Below are 15,276 nucleotides of genomic sequence, written 5' to 3' on the forward strand. Positions count from 1 at the left end.
CCCATTTGGCAGAGGAGAAAACAGAGGCCCTCAGATGCAGGACTATTCCCCAACGATGCACAGCCAATAAGTTACAGAGCCTCTGATTTGGTCTCCCACATGGATCTAAAGTGAATTGAATGGAAAGGCAAATTAGGCTTCAGGTAAGTCTGTTTGGTGCAGATAGGGCAAAGACCGTCCTCTCTGTCGATCACGTGGTGAAGCCTGGTCCAGGATGGACTTTCAGAACAGCTGCGCCCTGGTGGTGCTGACTCCTGTCTTGAGGGTCCCAACCCAGGAAAGGCCCTCCCAGGTTTCCAGCCACTTAGAGCCCCATAGGCGGCTGGCACAGGTGGGCAGCATCGCCTGGTTTCTTTCACTTGGGCCTATGAAACTGGAGCCCAGCCACCCCAGGTGGAGGCTGGGAAGTTGGGGAGCAGTGCTACCACAGCCCAGTCTGGCCGGACATCCCCACAGGGGCCTCAGGTCCCCCTGGGGCCTCAGAGAGGCTCTGGGCCCCAAAGCAGCCTGGTGCCTGGCTGATGGTCCTGGCAGCTGGCTCCAAGCTGGGGATCCCAGGACAAGGCTGGGCTCTGGGGACCCCAGGCCAAGCTGCTGGACAGACCCCCCCTGAACCCACCCCCTTCATCACATGGCTTCATCCTGGTCCTGCTCATCGGCCTTGGTGAGGGCTGGGAGGTTCCGTGGATGGAAGCAGGTTCCCTTTTCTCTCAGGCCCCGACTGACTGAGGTTGCCTTCAGGGCCCATCCCTGTGGCGCCCTAATGAAGAGTCCAGTACGAACTGCAGCTCATCCTGCCCGAGTCTCTGCATAAATATTTGCATGGAGGCTGCAGTAGCTTCCTCAGATGGACTGTTTTTAGGGGTAGAGCTGTTTGCAGGAGGGTAGCAGGGACTCCCGGCCCCCTCCCCGAGTCGGGTCCCAGCCATGTGCAGGTGACTCGGCCCCTGTGCCCCCAGCGGTCATCCACCCAGAACAATCCCTGCCTGGAAATTGTTACAAGGGTGGAGGTGCTTCGAGAAACAATGGTGTTGGACACCCCAAGGGTGAGCCTCAAGTCTGGGCATTGCGAGGTGTAAAAGGGACCTCCATCGGCTCGCAGCCTGGAGGGGAGGATGGACCAGAAACAGCTCATGCGGCCAAGACACGAGGCGGGATGTTACAGAAGCGATCAGGGAAGAAGGAGGGGCAGAGAGGGGAGGGGAGGGGGAGGCAGTGTTGCAGCGGCGCCAGGCCGGCGCAGGCACAGGTGCGGGGGACCCGCAGGGTCAGGGTCCTCCCATCTAAGCGGAGGGGCTGTGGCAGGAGCCCCAGGAGCTCAGTCTGGGCCTGAGGGTAGTGGGCAGGGCGGACGTCAAGGGGGCGGGGCCGGGGCAGAGTGCAGGCCAGCACCTGCCCGGCGGGCTGCGGGGGGAGGGGTGCGGGGGGCAGGGAGGAGATGGAGCTGGGAAGGGGACAGCGGCGGAGCCCCAGGCGGCAGGAGCTGGGCGCTGGGACGGGGATCCCGGGAGGAGTCCGAGGTTCTCACGCCTCTGCCCGCCGCCCCCTCCCCGCCAGGTGCACCTGCTGAAGCCGCACGCGGTCCCCAAGGCGTGCTGCGCGCCCACCAAGCTGAGCGCCACCTCCGTGCTCTACTACGACAGCAGCAACAACGTCATCCTGCGCAAGCACCGCAACATGGTGGTCCGCGCCTGCGGCTGCCACTGAGGCCCCGCCCCCACCGGCCGGCCCTCCGCGGGGGCGGGGGCCCGGAGACCCCCAGCGCCGTCCCAGCTCAGGCAGAGACCTCCCCAGCGCCGTCCCAGCTCAGGCAGGGCGGCAGCGAGGCATCCCTCCTCTGCCCACATCCTGCCAGGGGCTGGTCCTCCCCAGGCCCTCTGCCCCATCGCGTGCCTGGTGGAACTCTGTATGGTGGTCTTCCAGCAGGGTTCTATCCCAGCTCCCTCCCCAGAGGCTCAGGCTGACTGTTCTTTGGGGTTGACAGAGTCCTGTCTGAGGACCTACTCTTGTCCATTGCTGGCGCAGCTGCGGGGGCTGTGGGGTGAACTGAGGCACCTTGAGCCCAGGATGGCCACATCTGGCCCTTCACCATCCAGGACTGGGTTTGGGGATGTGCAGACAGGTCCTGGTCCATCTCCAGTTGCCTGACCTTCCCAGGTGCAAAACTGGGCATTTCTGGGCACTCAGTGTGGAGTCATCCTGTTTTCTATATTTGTGGGTCTGAATGACCAAACTGTTGGCCACAAGATAGCATGTGGGTCACCTCCAGAAAAAGCTGAATGAATAGCATGATTTAGGGCCAAGGCCAGTGTCAATTGCCTTTCCTGTCTTCCTGCCTTGATTTGTCTCTGCTGTCGGGGGAAGACGTGCCTTGCATGGACACTTTGGTGAAAAAAATTCTTGGGGGCTTTATTGACCCCATCTATCAGTCACTGTGTTGAACCATCAGGAGTTCAGCTCTGTGAAAAAATTACCTTTTCGCTGAGCCCAGTATGGTGGATACATCGGGTGGCCCAGGATGATAATGCCCAGTAAGGGTGACAAAGTTTCTCTTAACTTTCTCCATGGCAGTCATCAATAATCAACCTTGATATTTTTTCATTAAACTCTGGAGAGAATTTCACAGTGATCAGCACCAAACTCAAGTGGCCACCACCAACAGATTAGAGTTGGCATGTAGAGTGAAAACTGTCTGCCTTCTCCTGCTAAGGAGCAATTCACTGCACCCAGGGACACTGGGTGGCCTGTGGCCAGGCGTGGGGCGAGGGCAGGGCTGGTTAGCACCTGCCTGTGTCCAGAAGTTGTCAAAAACAGACTGGTCACGCAAGTATGCGTCACCCTGTGTACCCTGGCATTCCGTCCTGTTCTTGGGGCCTGTGAGCCAAAGAAAAGGGCCCCGTCCCAGGGGAGTGACAGGTGGCAATTAGGCCGAGCTGGGTGGGGAGGTTCCCGGAAACCACTGTTCTCCTTGGAGCGGCCACCGGCAGCTGGAGTGTTTGATTTCTGACTTGGTAAGCCTATAATTTACCTGCTGGGGCAGACAGAACCCAGCTGCCCGAACCCCAAAATATCATTAAAAACAGATCCTGGGCCCGCCCCAACCCATGGGCACAGCCCAGGATGACACCCCTGGAGTTCACACTGTGCCCTGAGGGGCTCCAGGAGCACAGCAGGGGTGGAGGAGGGGGCCGGGCTGCGGGACAGCAGCCCCTCCACCTGGACCTGGGAAGGGCTCTGGGAGCCAGTGCACAGGAAGAGCCGCTCTCCATGGACACAGGAAAGTGGTGAGCTCCCCAACAGTGTAGGGATCTAGGCTCTAGCCTACATGTTAGGGATGTGACTTTGTGACTTCCTCCTCTGGGCCTCATTTCCCATCTGTAATATGAAGCTTTTTGATCTGCAAAGGGCTTTCAGCCTAGGAAACTGTGTCTGCCAAGCTTTCTCACACTGAGCCCAGAGGCAGCCTGGTAACCCTGAATGTGGAGCTCAGGTGGCCATCATGAATCAGAACTGGCACATAATGTGGAACCTATTTTTTATTCTAGTACTTACCTAAGAGTTGTCTCTTCCCAACAGCAAAGATTGTCTCTTGTGCATGTGCTTAGTCGTTCAGTCATGTTCAGCTCTTGTGACCCCACGGACTGTAGCCCGTCAGGTCCTCTGTCCATGGAATTCTCCCAGGCAAGGATACTGGAGTGGGCTGCCATTCCCTTCTCCAGGGAACCTTCCGACCCAGGGATAGAACCTAGGTCTCCTGCATTGCAGGTGGATTTTTTACCATCTGAACCACCAGGGAAAAATAAGTATAAACCTTAAATTAGCCAATTATTTTGATAATTTTATTTGAAAATTCTTGATAATTTTTTTAATTGCACATTAGGAAAGTCAAAACATGTTAGCTCACCAGCTACAAATTACCAAAGAAACTCTTATCAATGACTACCTTTAAAATGGAAGAACTGACAACTGATTTTTAATTTGGTATTTTTAGGCCCAGCCAGTGATTGGCTTAGTTAGGGGTACACCAGGAATGTCTGTCCGGTTACCCAAAGGTTGGCATATACTGAGTACACCTCACCTCCCAACCAAGCAGTGCTTAGCAGGAATAGAGCTGCAGTCTTGCTTTTTCATCAAGAACAACTGAAAAACAGTGTTATTGTTTATGTACCTGGTGTCAGACTTCCAGCGACTTCTGTCATCTGGTCACTAAGTGAAATCAATAGGAAAAAGCCTGAGTGGTGGAACAGTAATGAATGAACACAAGGCCCGTGTATTTTATCCCGAGTTATCTTTGCTCAGCCAAGCAGTGCAGTGGCAGGAGAGATGCCACCATTTCCCTTTCTCTTGCTCAGGGCCTGGCTTGTTTACCTGGCCAGACAAGATAAATAAAGGTGGTCAGTTCAGACCCACTGACAGCAATGAGAAGTCACTGACAGCTGATAGTTGAGGAGGATGTGGGGAAAAAAGCTAAAGGAGAAGCGCACAAGTTTTGCTCTCTGCAGTGCAATCCTGGCCTCTAGAGCACGCCATCACGCCAGGCTCACTGTTTCAAACCAAGGCAGGCTAGTAACATGTTCTGGAAAATTTCCTAAGAAACAGGAAAAGAGGCAGCAGGCAGAACAAAAGCACAGATTTTTGAAGCCAAATGGACTTGAATCCTGAGTATTCCTCCTCTGTAGAGCAGGATAGTGGCTCTCTCCTTCCAAGCTATTAAAAAGATTATCTGTGTACACAAACATTTAGTACCATTCTGGCATATAAATACTTAACAACTGGTGAAAGTCAATTGTGTTCAACTCTCTGCAACCCCATGGACAGTAGCCCGCCAGGCTCCTCTGTCCATGGAATTCTCCAGGCCAGAATACTAGGTAACCTATCCCTTCTCCAGGGAATTTTCCTGACCCAGGAATTGAACCCAGGTCTCCTGCACTGCAGGTGGATTCTTTACCAGCGGAGCCACCAGAGAAGCCCCTAAGAATACTGGGGTGAGTTGCATTCCCCTTTCCAGGGCATCTTCCTGACCTCGGGATTGAATCTGGATCTCCTGCATTCCAGGCAGACTCTACTTAACAACTGGTATCTGTCGGTATTATTACAAAAGAATTTGCTAGTTTTGAGCCCCTTCTGTGCTTGGTCACTAAAACTTTCTTCTTCTGAGAATGTATTTTGTGGGTGATGGTGTTTGTTCAGAGCTGTGCTTTTTCCTAAAACATTTACACACCACAATCCTTTGAAGACAGGACTTGTGTTCTCACCTGCTTTAAAGGCCTGGGCAAGTGGCCGGTTATGCGGCAGTGGCCAGGGTGGTGACACCGTGCTCTGTGCTCCCAGGAGCCCTGCCGAGGTGCCCTTTAGGCAATTTAAACAGGGCTTGTCCATCCTGAGTGTTACTCCTCATGGAGAGGCCTTTTATAAGCACTTGACCCACTTTTTTTTTTTAATGTGCTTTTATTACAGCAATAATACAATTTTGGAGGAAAGTTTGGAAAAGACAAAAAAATAAAATACAATTCAAATCACCATAATCCTACAAGTCAGATAAGAATATGCTAGTTAATATTTTGTTGAATTTATTTATAGGCTTTTTTCTTAGGAGATATATATATATATAAAAAATATAGATGTTTACATATTACAGATAGGTATTTGTTCAAAATAGGAATCATACTGTACTATATAAACTGCTTTCGATGTGCTTTCTCCACGTTATATGGTATAATTTCCCCTAATAAATACGTTTTGAAAATATAGCTCTCTGATTTTCCATCACCTGGAACTCTTTTTCACCACTAAAAAGTAGGTCCAACAGTCTGTTTTTGTGCCAGCAGCATGTGGAGCAGACACGCTGTGGGAAACTCCCAAGCCACCGAGTCCTGGGCCACAACCCTGGGTCTCTTCCTCTGTGCTGCCACCACCCCCAGCCAAGATGGGGCCTGGCCCTGGGGGAGCTAGTGAGGGATGGTCTTGGTTAATTTTCTGTTTATAGCTAGGCTGTGGTATCCACATTTCAGCCAAACACCAGTCCAGATGGTGCCGTGAAGGTATTTTTCAGATATGACTGACATTTAAATCAGTATGTCTGAAGTAAAGCAGATGACTCTCCCCCAGTGTTGGTGGGCCTCATGCAATCGGTTGAAGGCCTCAAGAAAGACAGACTAGGGTCCTGTGAGGGAAAGAATTCTGCCTTCAGAACAGTCTTTGGACTCAAGCTTCAACATGCCTCTCCCTGGGGCTCCAGGCTGCTGGCCTGTCCTGCAGCTATCAGACTTGTCAGCCCCCACAACCGTAGAGCCAGTTCTGTATAATGGATCTTTCTGTGTACACAGAGGCACACCCTATTGGTTCTGTTTGTCTGAAGACTCTAATACAGGGACCATACAGTATCTGTCACCAGTTACTCCACTGTCACTGCAGTGAGAATACGTAAACCAATGGCGGCAACTTTCCAGTAAAACTTTCCTCATAAAACCAGGTAGTGGGCTGGATTAGAACCAAGGGGTTTGCTAACCCCTTGTCTCCTGACAATTAGGTATAGTACCTAGCATGGAAAAGGCACTGTGAGTAATAAAGTATCATTTTTAAAAATCTGTAAAATGAAAGTGAGCAAATAAGCAAATGCATCACGGAGACTGAGCAATACACTCACTGGCTCTGAGGCCGGCAGTGTGATGCGGGAGTGGAGGCACTGAAGACAGGAATTTTTCTACGGTCTTTGATGCCCACGGTCTTGACAGTGGTCTGACAGGGGTATCTGACCTGAAGATATATCACCCAGCATCTCAGGGAATCATCCAAGGGAAGAAAAGAAAAACCGTGGGGAAGAGATTATGCCCTATTCATTCACCAATCCGTCTCAGGGGACAGTTTAGCTTTATAGGCGACATCTGACAACTCCCAGGAACTAGCTGGAGGCAGGAGTACCAAAACTAGAATTTATTTTACCACAAGAAAATGTCCAGGAGTCACACAGGTGGGCCCACGAGAAGCCCTGGTGCAAAGGCCTGGATAGGCCACGCACAGCTGTCCACAGTGGGGAGGGCAGCCCTGGGCCCAAGGCCACACCTGAGGAAGAGCCAGAGGAGGCGCAGGCTGTGCCTGCAGAGGAGCTGTCCCATGCTGACCCCGAGGAAGGGCCACGACACGAAGCCCTGCTCGCTGCCAACGGGACACCTCAGGTGCTGGTGCCCCGGGTTGACAGCGCCCCTCTCACACGTACTCCCCACAGTCGGAGATGATCACCTTCTGCTTGGGCTTCCCGTCCTTGCTGCCCTGGGCCTTTGCGGGCCGAACAGAAGAGGAGGAATCAGGGGAGGGAGGCTGGAGAGTAAGGGTGGCTCAGGGACACCCACCCCTCTGCCCGTCCCACCCCCCACCCCCCAACAGCAGCTTGTTGTCTCTCTCCAGGCCCCGATTCAGCTCTCCCACATTCATGGCTGTGCCCCAGGAGCCCTGGCAGCTACCCACCTCAATCTGCCGCAAGACGTCCAGGCCATCCGTGATCTCCCCAAACACTACATGCTTGCCGTCCAGCCAATCCGTCTTGTCACACGTCAGGAAGAACTGGGAGCCGTTGGTGTTTGGGCCGGAGTTGGCCATGGAGAGCAGGCCTGGGGGAGAGAAGCGCCCGTCAGCTCCCCCGACCCTGCTGGTGGTCCTGGGCGTGGAGGGAGGAGTGCAGATGCTGCCTCTGCACCTGCAGATGGGAGGGCGAACGGGATGAGGAGCAGGAGCCGACTGTGGGCCGGGTGGAGAAGAGTGCCTTCAGTGGGCCAGTGGCGCCTGAAATCTGTCTAGAGGGGGACCGAGAGAACCAAAGGCAGGGAGCCTAGATAACTTTGTCAAGAAGTTTCAGTTAAAAAGGGGACCAGAGGCATGGGTGATAGCTGAGGGGGGGACATGAGTCAAAGAAAAGATAGACACTGTGTGCTTTTGTGCTGATTGAGCAGAGCAGGGGACGGGCATTACAGGTGGTGGGGACGGGCATTACAGGGGGCAGCGGCAGGGCATGAGTGCAGAACCAGATTCCGAAGGGCAAGGGGTGGGGAGGGTCCGGGTCATGAGCAGAGGGGAGGTGGCTCAGCCCCTGCACTTGAAGGGAAGTTGGCGCAGGCAGGTGTGGACAGACGCGGAAGGCCATGCATCACCTGGGGCAGAGGGTGACGTGGAGGTTTGGGGAGTGAAGGCGGCAACTGCCGTCTCTGACCAGGACTGAGCATGAACTAGGGAGCTCTGTCTAGTGTGGCTGGCAAGGGCCCCCTAAAGAACTGCAATCTTAAATATCAGTATAGTTCTGTATTTTTTTCTAGTTGCTGGGGAACCAACCACTGCAATTTTTTACTAGAGAGTCTGACAGAGAGGCAGGCAGTGGGGTTGAGAGAAGAAGAGTGGGCTTACAGTGGCTGACCACAAAATTTAAGCTACGCCCACAGTTGTGGACACTGTGATGGAAACAGGCTCACTCCATTCCAGCCAGGCCGAACACCTCTCCTGTTTCCCTGGGTGGGGGTCTGGAGGAGACCAGAACCACAGCCTGTCAACCCCCTGCGCAGCCATCCTGCCCCAGCCCAGCCCAGCGACCATCACCCACCAGCCGGATCCCACCTGCTCCTGTGTGTTTGAGGATAAAGTTTTCATCATCAAACTTCTTCCCGTAGATGGACTTGCCCCCGGTGCCATTGTGGTTGGTGAAATCACCGCCCTGGCACATGAACTGGGGGATGATGCGGTGGAAACTGCTGCCCTTGAAGCCAAAGCCCTTCTCGTGGGTGCACAGGCAGCGGAAATTCTCTGGGGCCGAGAAAGGAAAAGGCGCCTGATTAAAACACAAACCAACAGGGGGACTTCCTTGGTGAGCCAGTGGTTAAGAGTCCATGCTTCCAAGGAAGGAGCACAGGTTCAATCCCTGGTTGGGGAACTAAGATGCCACATGCCTTGGGGGCATGGTCAAAAAAACCCAAACAACGAGATCTCTAACTAGACTCTGAAAAACTATATTTGTTTAATATTCGTATTTTCATTTCAAAATATGACATGTTCATTATAAACCTTTGAGATACTGATTATCTCGAAGGATTAGATGGAATTCTACTTAAAGAAGGCATGAAAACATGCATTCTAGATCTGCTCCACCCTAAACTGGTGGTAAAGCAATTTTTAAAAAGAAAGACCAAACAGGATCTTAGAGAAAAAGACAGGTCAAGTCTTTGTGACTTTGCACTTGGCAATGTCTTAACTGCAACACTGAAAGTATAAGTAACAAAAAATTGGCAAATGAGACTTCATCAAAATGAAAAACTTCTGGATATCAAAGGACACTCTCAATAAAATGAAAAGGCAACTTAGGGAATGGAAGAAAACATTTGCAAATCACATCTCTTAAGTGTTCATATACAATGAACTCCTACAAATCAACAACAAAAAACCAACCTAGTAAGTAAATACGCAAAAGACTTTCACAGACATTTCCTCAAAGAAGATACACAAATGGCCCCTACCCCTAAGCACGTGAAAAGATGCTTCACATCATTAGTGATTAGGGGAATACAAATCAAAACCACAATGAGATCCCACTTCCCACTAGGATGGCTATGATAAACAGAAAATAAGTGAGGATGTAAAGCAACTAGAATGCTTGTACATCACTTATGAGAATGGAAAGTGGTGCAGCCACTGTAGAGAGTAATTTGGTCGTTCCTCAGAAAGTCAAACTAGAATTACCACATGACCCAGCATTTCCAGTCTTAGGGAGGCACCCAAAGTAATTGAAAACAGGGATTTAAATCCTTATTTGTATACAAATGTTCACAGTATCATTATTCATAACTGGAAAGTGGAACCAGTGTTCAAGTGTCCATCAACAAATGAGTAGAGGAACAAACTGTGGACTATCCAGACAAGGGAATATCAGCCAGCCGTACTGATACCTAAATGAGCCCTGAAAACACAATGCTGAGTGAAATAAATCAGACATCAAAGGACAACTACTGTTATGACTCCATGTATATGAAATGTCTAGAACAGTAAATTCAGAGAGACAGAAAGTAGATTAACCATCACCAGAGGCTGGGAGTAGAGGAGAAAGGGGAGTGACTGTTAACGAGTTCTGAATTTCTATTCGGCTTCCCTGGTAGCTCAGCTGGTAAAGAATCCGCCTGCAAGACTCCAGTTCGATTTCTGGGTCAGGAAGATCCACAGGATTCCTGAGCTTCCCTAGTGGCTTAGACAGTAAAGAATCCACCTGCAATGTGGGAGACCTAGGTTCGATCCCTAGGTTCAGATCCCCTGAAGAAGAGAAAGGCTCCCCACTCCAGTATTCTGGTCTGGAGAATTCCATGGACTATACAGTTGCTATTAGGGGTGCTGCAAAAGTTTTGAGCATAGATAGTGGCGATGGTTGTACAACATTGTGAATGCAATTAACGCCAGTAAATCATACACTTAAAATATGGATAAAATGACTATCCCCTAAAAAAGAGCAAGAGAAGAGACAACAGCAACAAAAATCTTTGGAACCTAGAAGACAAACAGATGAGCCATAACTGATAGAGCAGACCTAACAAAGCTGAAGCTTAAGCTGATAAAGCCAAGAAGCAATTTGATTTCTGCTGCAGAAATTCCAAAACCTCAGTGACAAGGATGAAGATGGTTCTAAAAGCAGTAAGTCTGGTTGAAAGCTCCCTTAAAAAAGTAGCTAGCCCCCAGATCCTCTCTCTTCCCCAGCCCTGGCTGCTGGTGGGAGGTTTACCCCTCCAGCAGGTTAAAGCAGAGGGTCTCTGGTCTGGGATGCTTTATACATAACTGAGTGTTGAGGTACCATGATGACACGGAGATTTACTGAAGTTCATATACTGCTCCCACAACCTCCCACCCTCCATGACAAACACTCCCACCCTCCATGACAAACAACTGGACATAGGACCATTAGCAAGAGACTAGAGTCTTCTCTGTGGCCTCTGCTCTGTCCAAGAGACTATGCCTCAGGGATACTGATATCCGGGGTCCAACAGAAAGATAGAATCACCTCATAGAGGAAGCCTCAGTCAGCAAGCCTTACCAATGTCCAGGGAGTTTCCAAGCAGATTTTAAGGACCCTAGTCTTATATATGAGAAAGGCATCTAATGTGAAAAGCAAAGACTGAAACAAGCAAACAGATCAATAACAAACAAAGAAAAACAAAAAGAAAAAAAAAACTGAAAAAAATAATTTCAAACATAAGCTGTATAGGAAAAAGAAATTTTAGTATACTAATCTCCCAAGATGAAATGATAGTACATGCATGAAATAAGCACAGGATACTATGAAAAAGAACATTTAAAAATGTTCCAAAATATGAGTAGAGAAAAATCAGAAAGGATAAAAGTAAAGAAATAATTCAAGGAAAACCTTTCAAAAGATAGTACTGTCCTAACTGATGGGTGTGGTATGCAGGATAATGGCTCCCGAAAGATGTCCATGTCCCAATTCCTGGAACCTGAGAATATGCTGCTCACAGCAGAAGGTACTGTGCAGATGTGATTAAGGTTCCAGACACTGAGATGGGGAGAGTGGCCTAGATTACCCCGATGGGCCTAGTATAATCACAAGTTATAACCAGAGAACCTTTCCCAGCTAAAGGCAGAAAGAGAGAGTTAGAAGTGGATGGACTGTTGTACAGCTAAAACTAACAAAACACTGTAAAGCAATTATATTCCATCTCCCCGACAACCCACCCCCAAAAAAAGAAGTGGATGGGAAAGGAGGCAGGTGATTCAAAACGTGAGAGGGACTGGATCAATCACTGCTGGCTGTGATGATAAAGGAGGCGGGCCACAAGCCTCTGGAAGCTGGGACTAGCCCTCAGCTGGCAGCCAGCAAGGAAATGGGTACCTTCATCTACAGATGCAGGAAACTGAATTCTGTCAACAAAGTGACTGTCTCTGGAAACAGATCTACCCATAGAGCTTCCAGTAAGGAATATGGTAACCCAGCCACCATCTTTCTTTAGCCTGGTGAGTCCTGTGTTGGACTTCTGGCCCTCAGAACAGCTAAGACAACAAATTTATGTTCTTGTAAGCTGCTAAGTCTGTGATAATTTGTTACAGCAGCAAGAGAAACCAGTATAGTAGGGCCCACTGAGTATCTAGCAGGATGGATGGAAGGAGATCTACTCCAAGGGGACAGTATTTCAGAACACAGGACACAGAGACCCTTCAAGCATCTAGACCAGTGTTATCTAACAGCTGTTAAGCATCTGAATAACTGAAGAAGTGAAACTTAATTTTATATAACTTGAATTAATTTAAGTTTAAAGAGTCACATGTGGACAGTGACTACCATATTGGGATAGCTCAGCTCTAGACAGAAAAAAAAAAAAAGGTTTTGTATAAAGGACCAAGAATCAGAATGACATTAGACTTCTCTAGAATTCTACATCCGAACTATCAGGTGGGAAAGTAGAAATTTCCACACATCAGTCTCAAAAACCTGACCCTCCAAGTTCTTTTCTCCAGAAGCTACAGATAGCTTATATCCTCTACCAAAGTTGAGGGAATAGATCAAAAAAGACAACAGAGGTCCCAACACAGGAAGCGAAAGCAGGAGATCCCAAGACAAAGGCTATGAGATGGGCCTGGAAGGCAACTGGTCCAAGCTGGAGGAGGTCAGAGGGCTCCAGGGAGGAATAAGTGAAACTGACAAAATATCTGATGTGTTTGAACATGATGGAGATTTACACAAACAGGAAAATTTGGGAAAGCTCAGGAATATGTGTACAGAATACTAAGCAAATGTGAAAACAAGAGAATTATGAATTCCAGGGAAAACGAAGTGCTGTGTATGAAAAGAAGCTATCACAGTATGATGCTTACACAGAATGACCTGTGACCTAACTAAAATTATGGTAACAGCATAAAAGGATGAAGGAACTGGGAAGCTGATTTCAAAAGCTAATTCCTTATCTTCTCAAGTGGGAAGTCAATAGATATCTAAAATGAAAAGACATTAAAACAAAAAACAAAAAAAATCAGAAAGTAGCAACATACATCTGTTATCTACAAATATGGAGGTTAAAAATCAAAAGAATCAGCTAAGAGTTGAAACTGGCTGCCTCTGAGAAGCAGCAAATGGTGCTGGGGGATGGCAGTAGGGCAGGGGGGCACTGCTGTGTTTTTCAAAACAAACTGTGAAATTAACACTCCTAACTATATGTCTACATAATAAAATTCAGATTAAAAGAAGGATAAATAGAATTCAGTATTTAACAAATGAAAAAATATTCAAGAAGTTGTTAGTTATCAGTAGTTACTTCTGAAGAGTATGATTAGATATGGAGAAGGAACAAAGACTCAGGTTTTCAATTTATTGCCTTCAATACTGTTAGAGAGAGAGAGAGAGAGTGTGTGTGTGAGAGTGTGTGTGTGTGTGTGTGTGTGTGTGTGTGTGTGTGTACTTTAAAAGAAACAAACAAACCAACCATGAATACACATTCACTTGTATTAAAGAAAACACTGCTCACCTGCGGTCATGGGCACAACGTCTGAACGCAGGAGCATTTGGATGCGGCCAGCTGGCTTGTTCCCAATCTTGATGTCCATGTACACCTGAGGGTTTGACCGGGCCTTTTTTACAGCGGGCTCTCCCTAGATGCAGGAGAAATGGCCAGGTTAGAGAGAACGCCCTGACTCCCCAACTAGGAGAGCGAGTGTGAATGAACACACCTGAGAACCCAACTAGTGAGAAAGCTGAACAGGGTGACGCCAGGGAAGGCCCTGGGCTGCAGAAGGTGAAGGCCACGGCCATGGCCCCAGTTTGGCATCCAGTGACGGGAGACTTCAGCCCCGTCTACCTGGAGCCCCACCCGGCAGGCATGTCATCTCATCACACTCCCTCAGACACATGAGGTTGCCTCGCCTTCACCCTCCTGTGTGTTCACAAACAACATTTTTCTGGCCCCAAACAGACAACTCTCAACACCTTCACATGCCAGCTCAAGGTCACCCACCTTAATCCAGTTAAAAGGACCTATTTCTGTAACACCATCCCCTCCCTGTGCATAGCCCTGCGTGTGCACAGGCTGGCTGCAACGGAAGCAAGGAGTACTGAAGTGCTCACAATGGAGGTGGCGGGGACCTTGCTTTATATTCCACTTGTAGGCACTCTGCTTAGCCTATTTCCTGCTTGAGTCAATGTGGATGGAAAGTGGCAAGTTAGTGAGTTGGAGAACACAGGATGAACAAGATTAGAGGAGGGTGGGCAAGACTTGCATTAGAAATGTCTGAAGCTCAGGACTAGAAACAGAGGCCAGGAGAGTCCAAGAGCCTAGGAGAGGCTGTGGGAGATCAGAGTGACTGCTGCTGTTGCGGCCGAGAGGGGAAGGAGACCACGCGTCAAGAAAGAAACCCCGAATACCAGTTATAATGGGCAGGGGCAGCCGGAGAGGCAACGGGTAGAGAGGTGCACTGAGAATCAGAAGGAAGTGCCAAGGCAGATTCCCTGGAAGGGAGGACCTCACACCTGTGCCCAGACCGCAGGGAAGGTACCCTCACCCCGCTCTGCCTCCCTTGCGTCAGGAACAGAAGGACGGTGAGCTGGGAGCACAACACTTGTGTGAAGGAGGGGGACCAACCAGGAGGGTGCAGAGGCCCACCCACCGCCCTTCCTCACCTCATACTTCCTCCTAGTCAATAACAATCACAGAACAGAACCCAGCAGAGCTGAGAAGCTCCTCACGCAGAGCACAAGGTCGAGAGGCTTAGAGCTTCTCTTCAGTTCATTCATTACCAACCTCCACCAAAACACTGTGAGTTCACTTTTCATTCTCTCTACTTTTGTATATACATTTCCAGATTTCCATAAAAACCTAAAAAAAAACAGTCTTCTGGGGGGAAGTGCCAGCCTGCAATCTCACCTCCTGCGTTTCCACTTTGGGGGGCTCTGACCCCTCCTCCTCTTTGTTCTCCTCAAGCGTCTTCCCAGAAAACTTCTTCAACCAGTCATCATCAGACCAAACTGAAAGCAAAGAAGCGAGCAGATGAGAACCAATTCAAGCCATCAGCCAGCTGCTAAGTAGGTGCTCTGGTCAGCGAAGCAGAACATGTTTTGTGGCTCTCTCAGCCGGAGGTCTCCACTTTGGGAAGTCACATGTGTCAGGCAAGTTCCCATCTTTTAGAGACTGCCAACCCTCAAGTCCAGCTCTTGTGTGTGTTAGTCGCTTAGTCGTGTCTGACTCTTTGCAACCCCATGGACTATAGCCTCCCAGGCTCCTCTGTCCATGGGATTCTCTAGGCAAGAATACTGGA

General features: G+C 49.4%; 2 protein-coding genes across 7 annotated transcripts in view; one reads left to right on the forward strand and one right to left on the reverse strand.

The window, feature by feature from the left end:
* The window catches only part of LOC129655637 (bone morphogenetic protein 8A), a 28,156-nt gene extending 26,333 nt beyond the window's left edge, over window positions 1-1,823 (forward strand). Inside the window, exon 7 of the mRNA XM_055586296.1 lies at window positions 1,558-1,823. Within this exon, the coding sequence (XP_055442271.1) occupies window positions 1,558-1,707 (150 nt within the window). The 3' untranslated portion in view covers window positions 1,708-1,823. The remainder of the gene's footprint in view (window positions 1-1,557) is intronic.
* A 5,095-nt stretch (window positions 1,824-6,918) lies between these two features.
* The window catches only part of PPIE (peptidylprolyl isomerase E), a 111,793-nt gene continuing 103,435 nt past the window's right edge, over window positions 6,919-15,276 (reverse strand). For 4 of the 6 annotated variants that reach the window (XM_055586300.1, XM_055586302.1, XM_055586298.1 and 1 more), the window contains 5 exons: window positions 14,886-14,986; window positions 13,494-13,617; window positions 8,602-8,787; window positions 7,465-7,607; window positions 6,919-7,317 (listed from right to left, as the gene is read on the reverse strand). In XM_055586300.1, the coding sequence (XP_055442275.1) occupies window positions 7,207-7,317; window positions 7,465-7,607; window positions 8,602-8,787; window positions 13,494-13,617; window positions 14,886-14,986 (665 nt within the window). In that variant the 3' untranslated portion in view covers window positions 6,919-7,206. The remainder of the gene's footprint in view (window positions 7,318-7,464; window positions 7,608-8,601; window positions 8,788-13,493; window positions 13,618-14,885; window positions 14,987-15,276) is intronic. The other 2 variants (XM_055586301.1, XM_055586299.1) reach the window with 1 other exon arrangement.

This window comes from Bubalus kerabau, chromosome 6 (assembly GCF_029407905.1).
Source record: "Bubalus kerabau isolate K-KA32 ecotype Philippines breed swamp buffalo chromosome 6, PCC_UOA_SB_1v2, whole genome shotgun sequence".
Classification (NCBI taxonomy): Eukaryota; Metazoa; Chordata; class Mammalia; order Artiodactyla; family Bovidae; genus Bubalus; species Bubalus kerabau.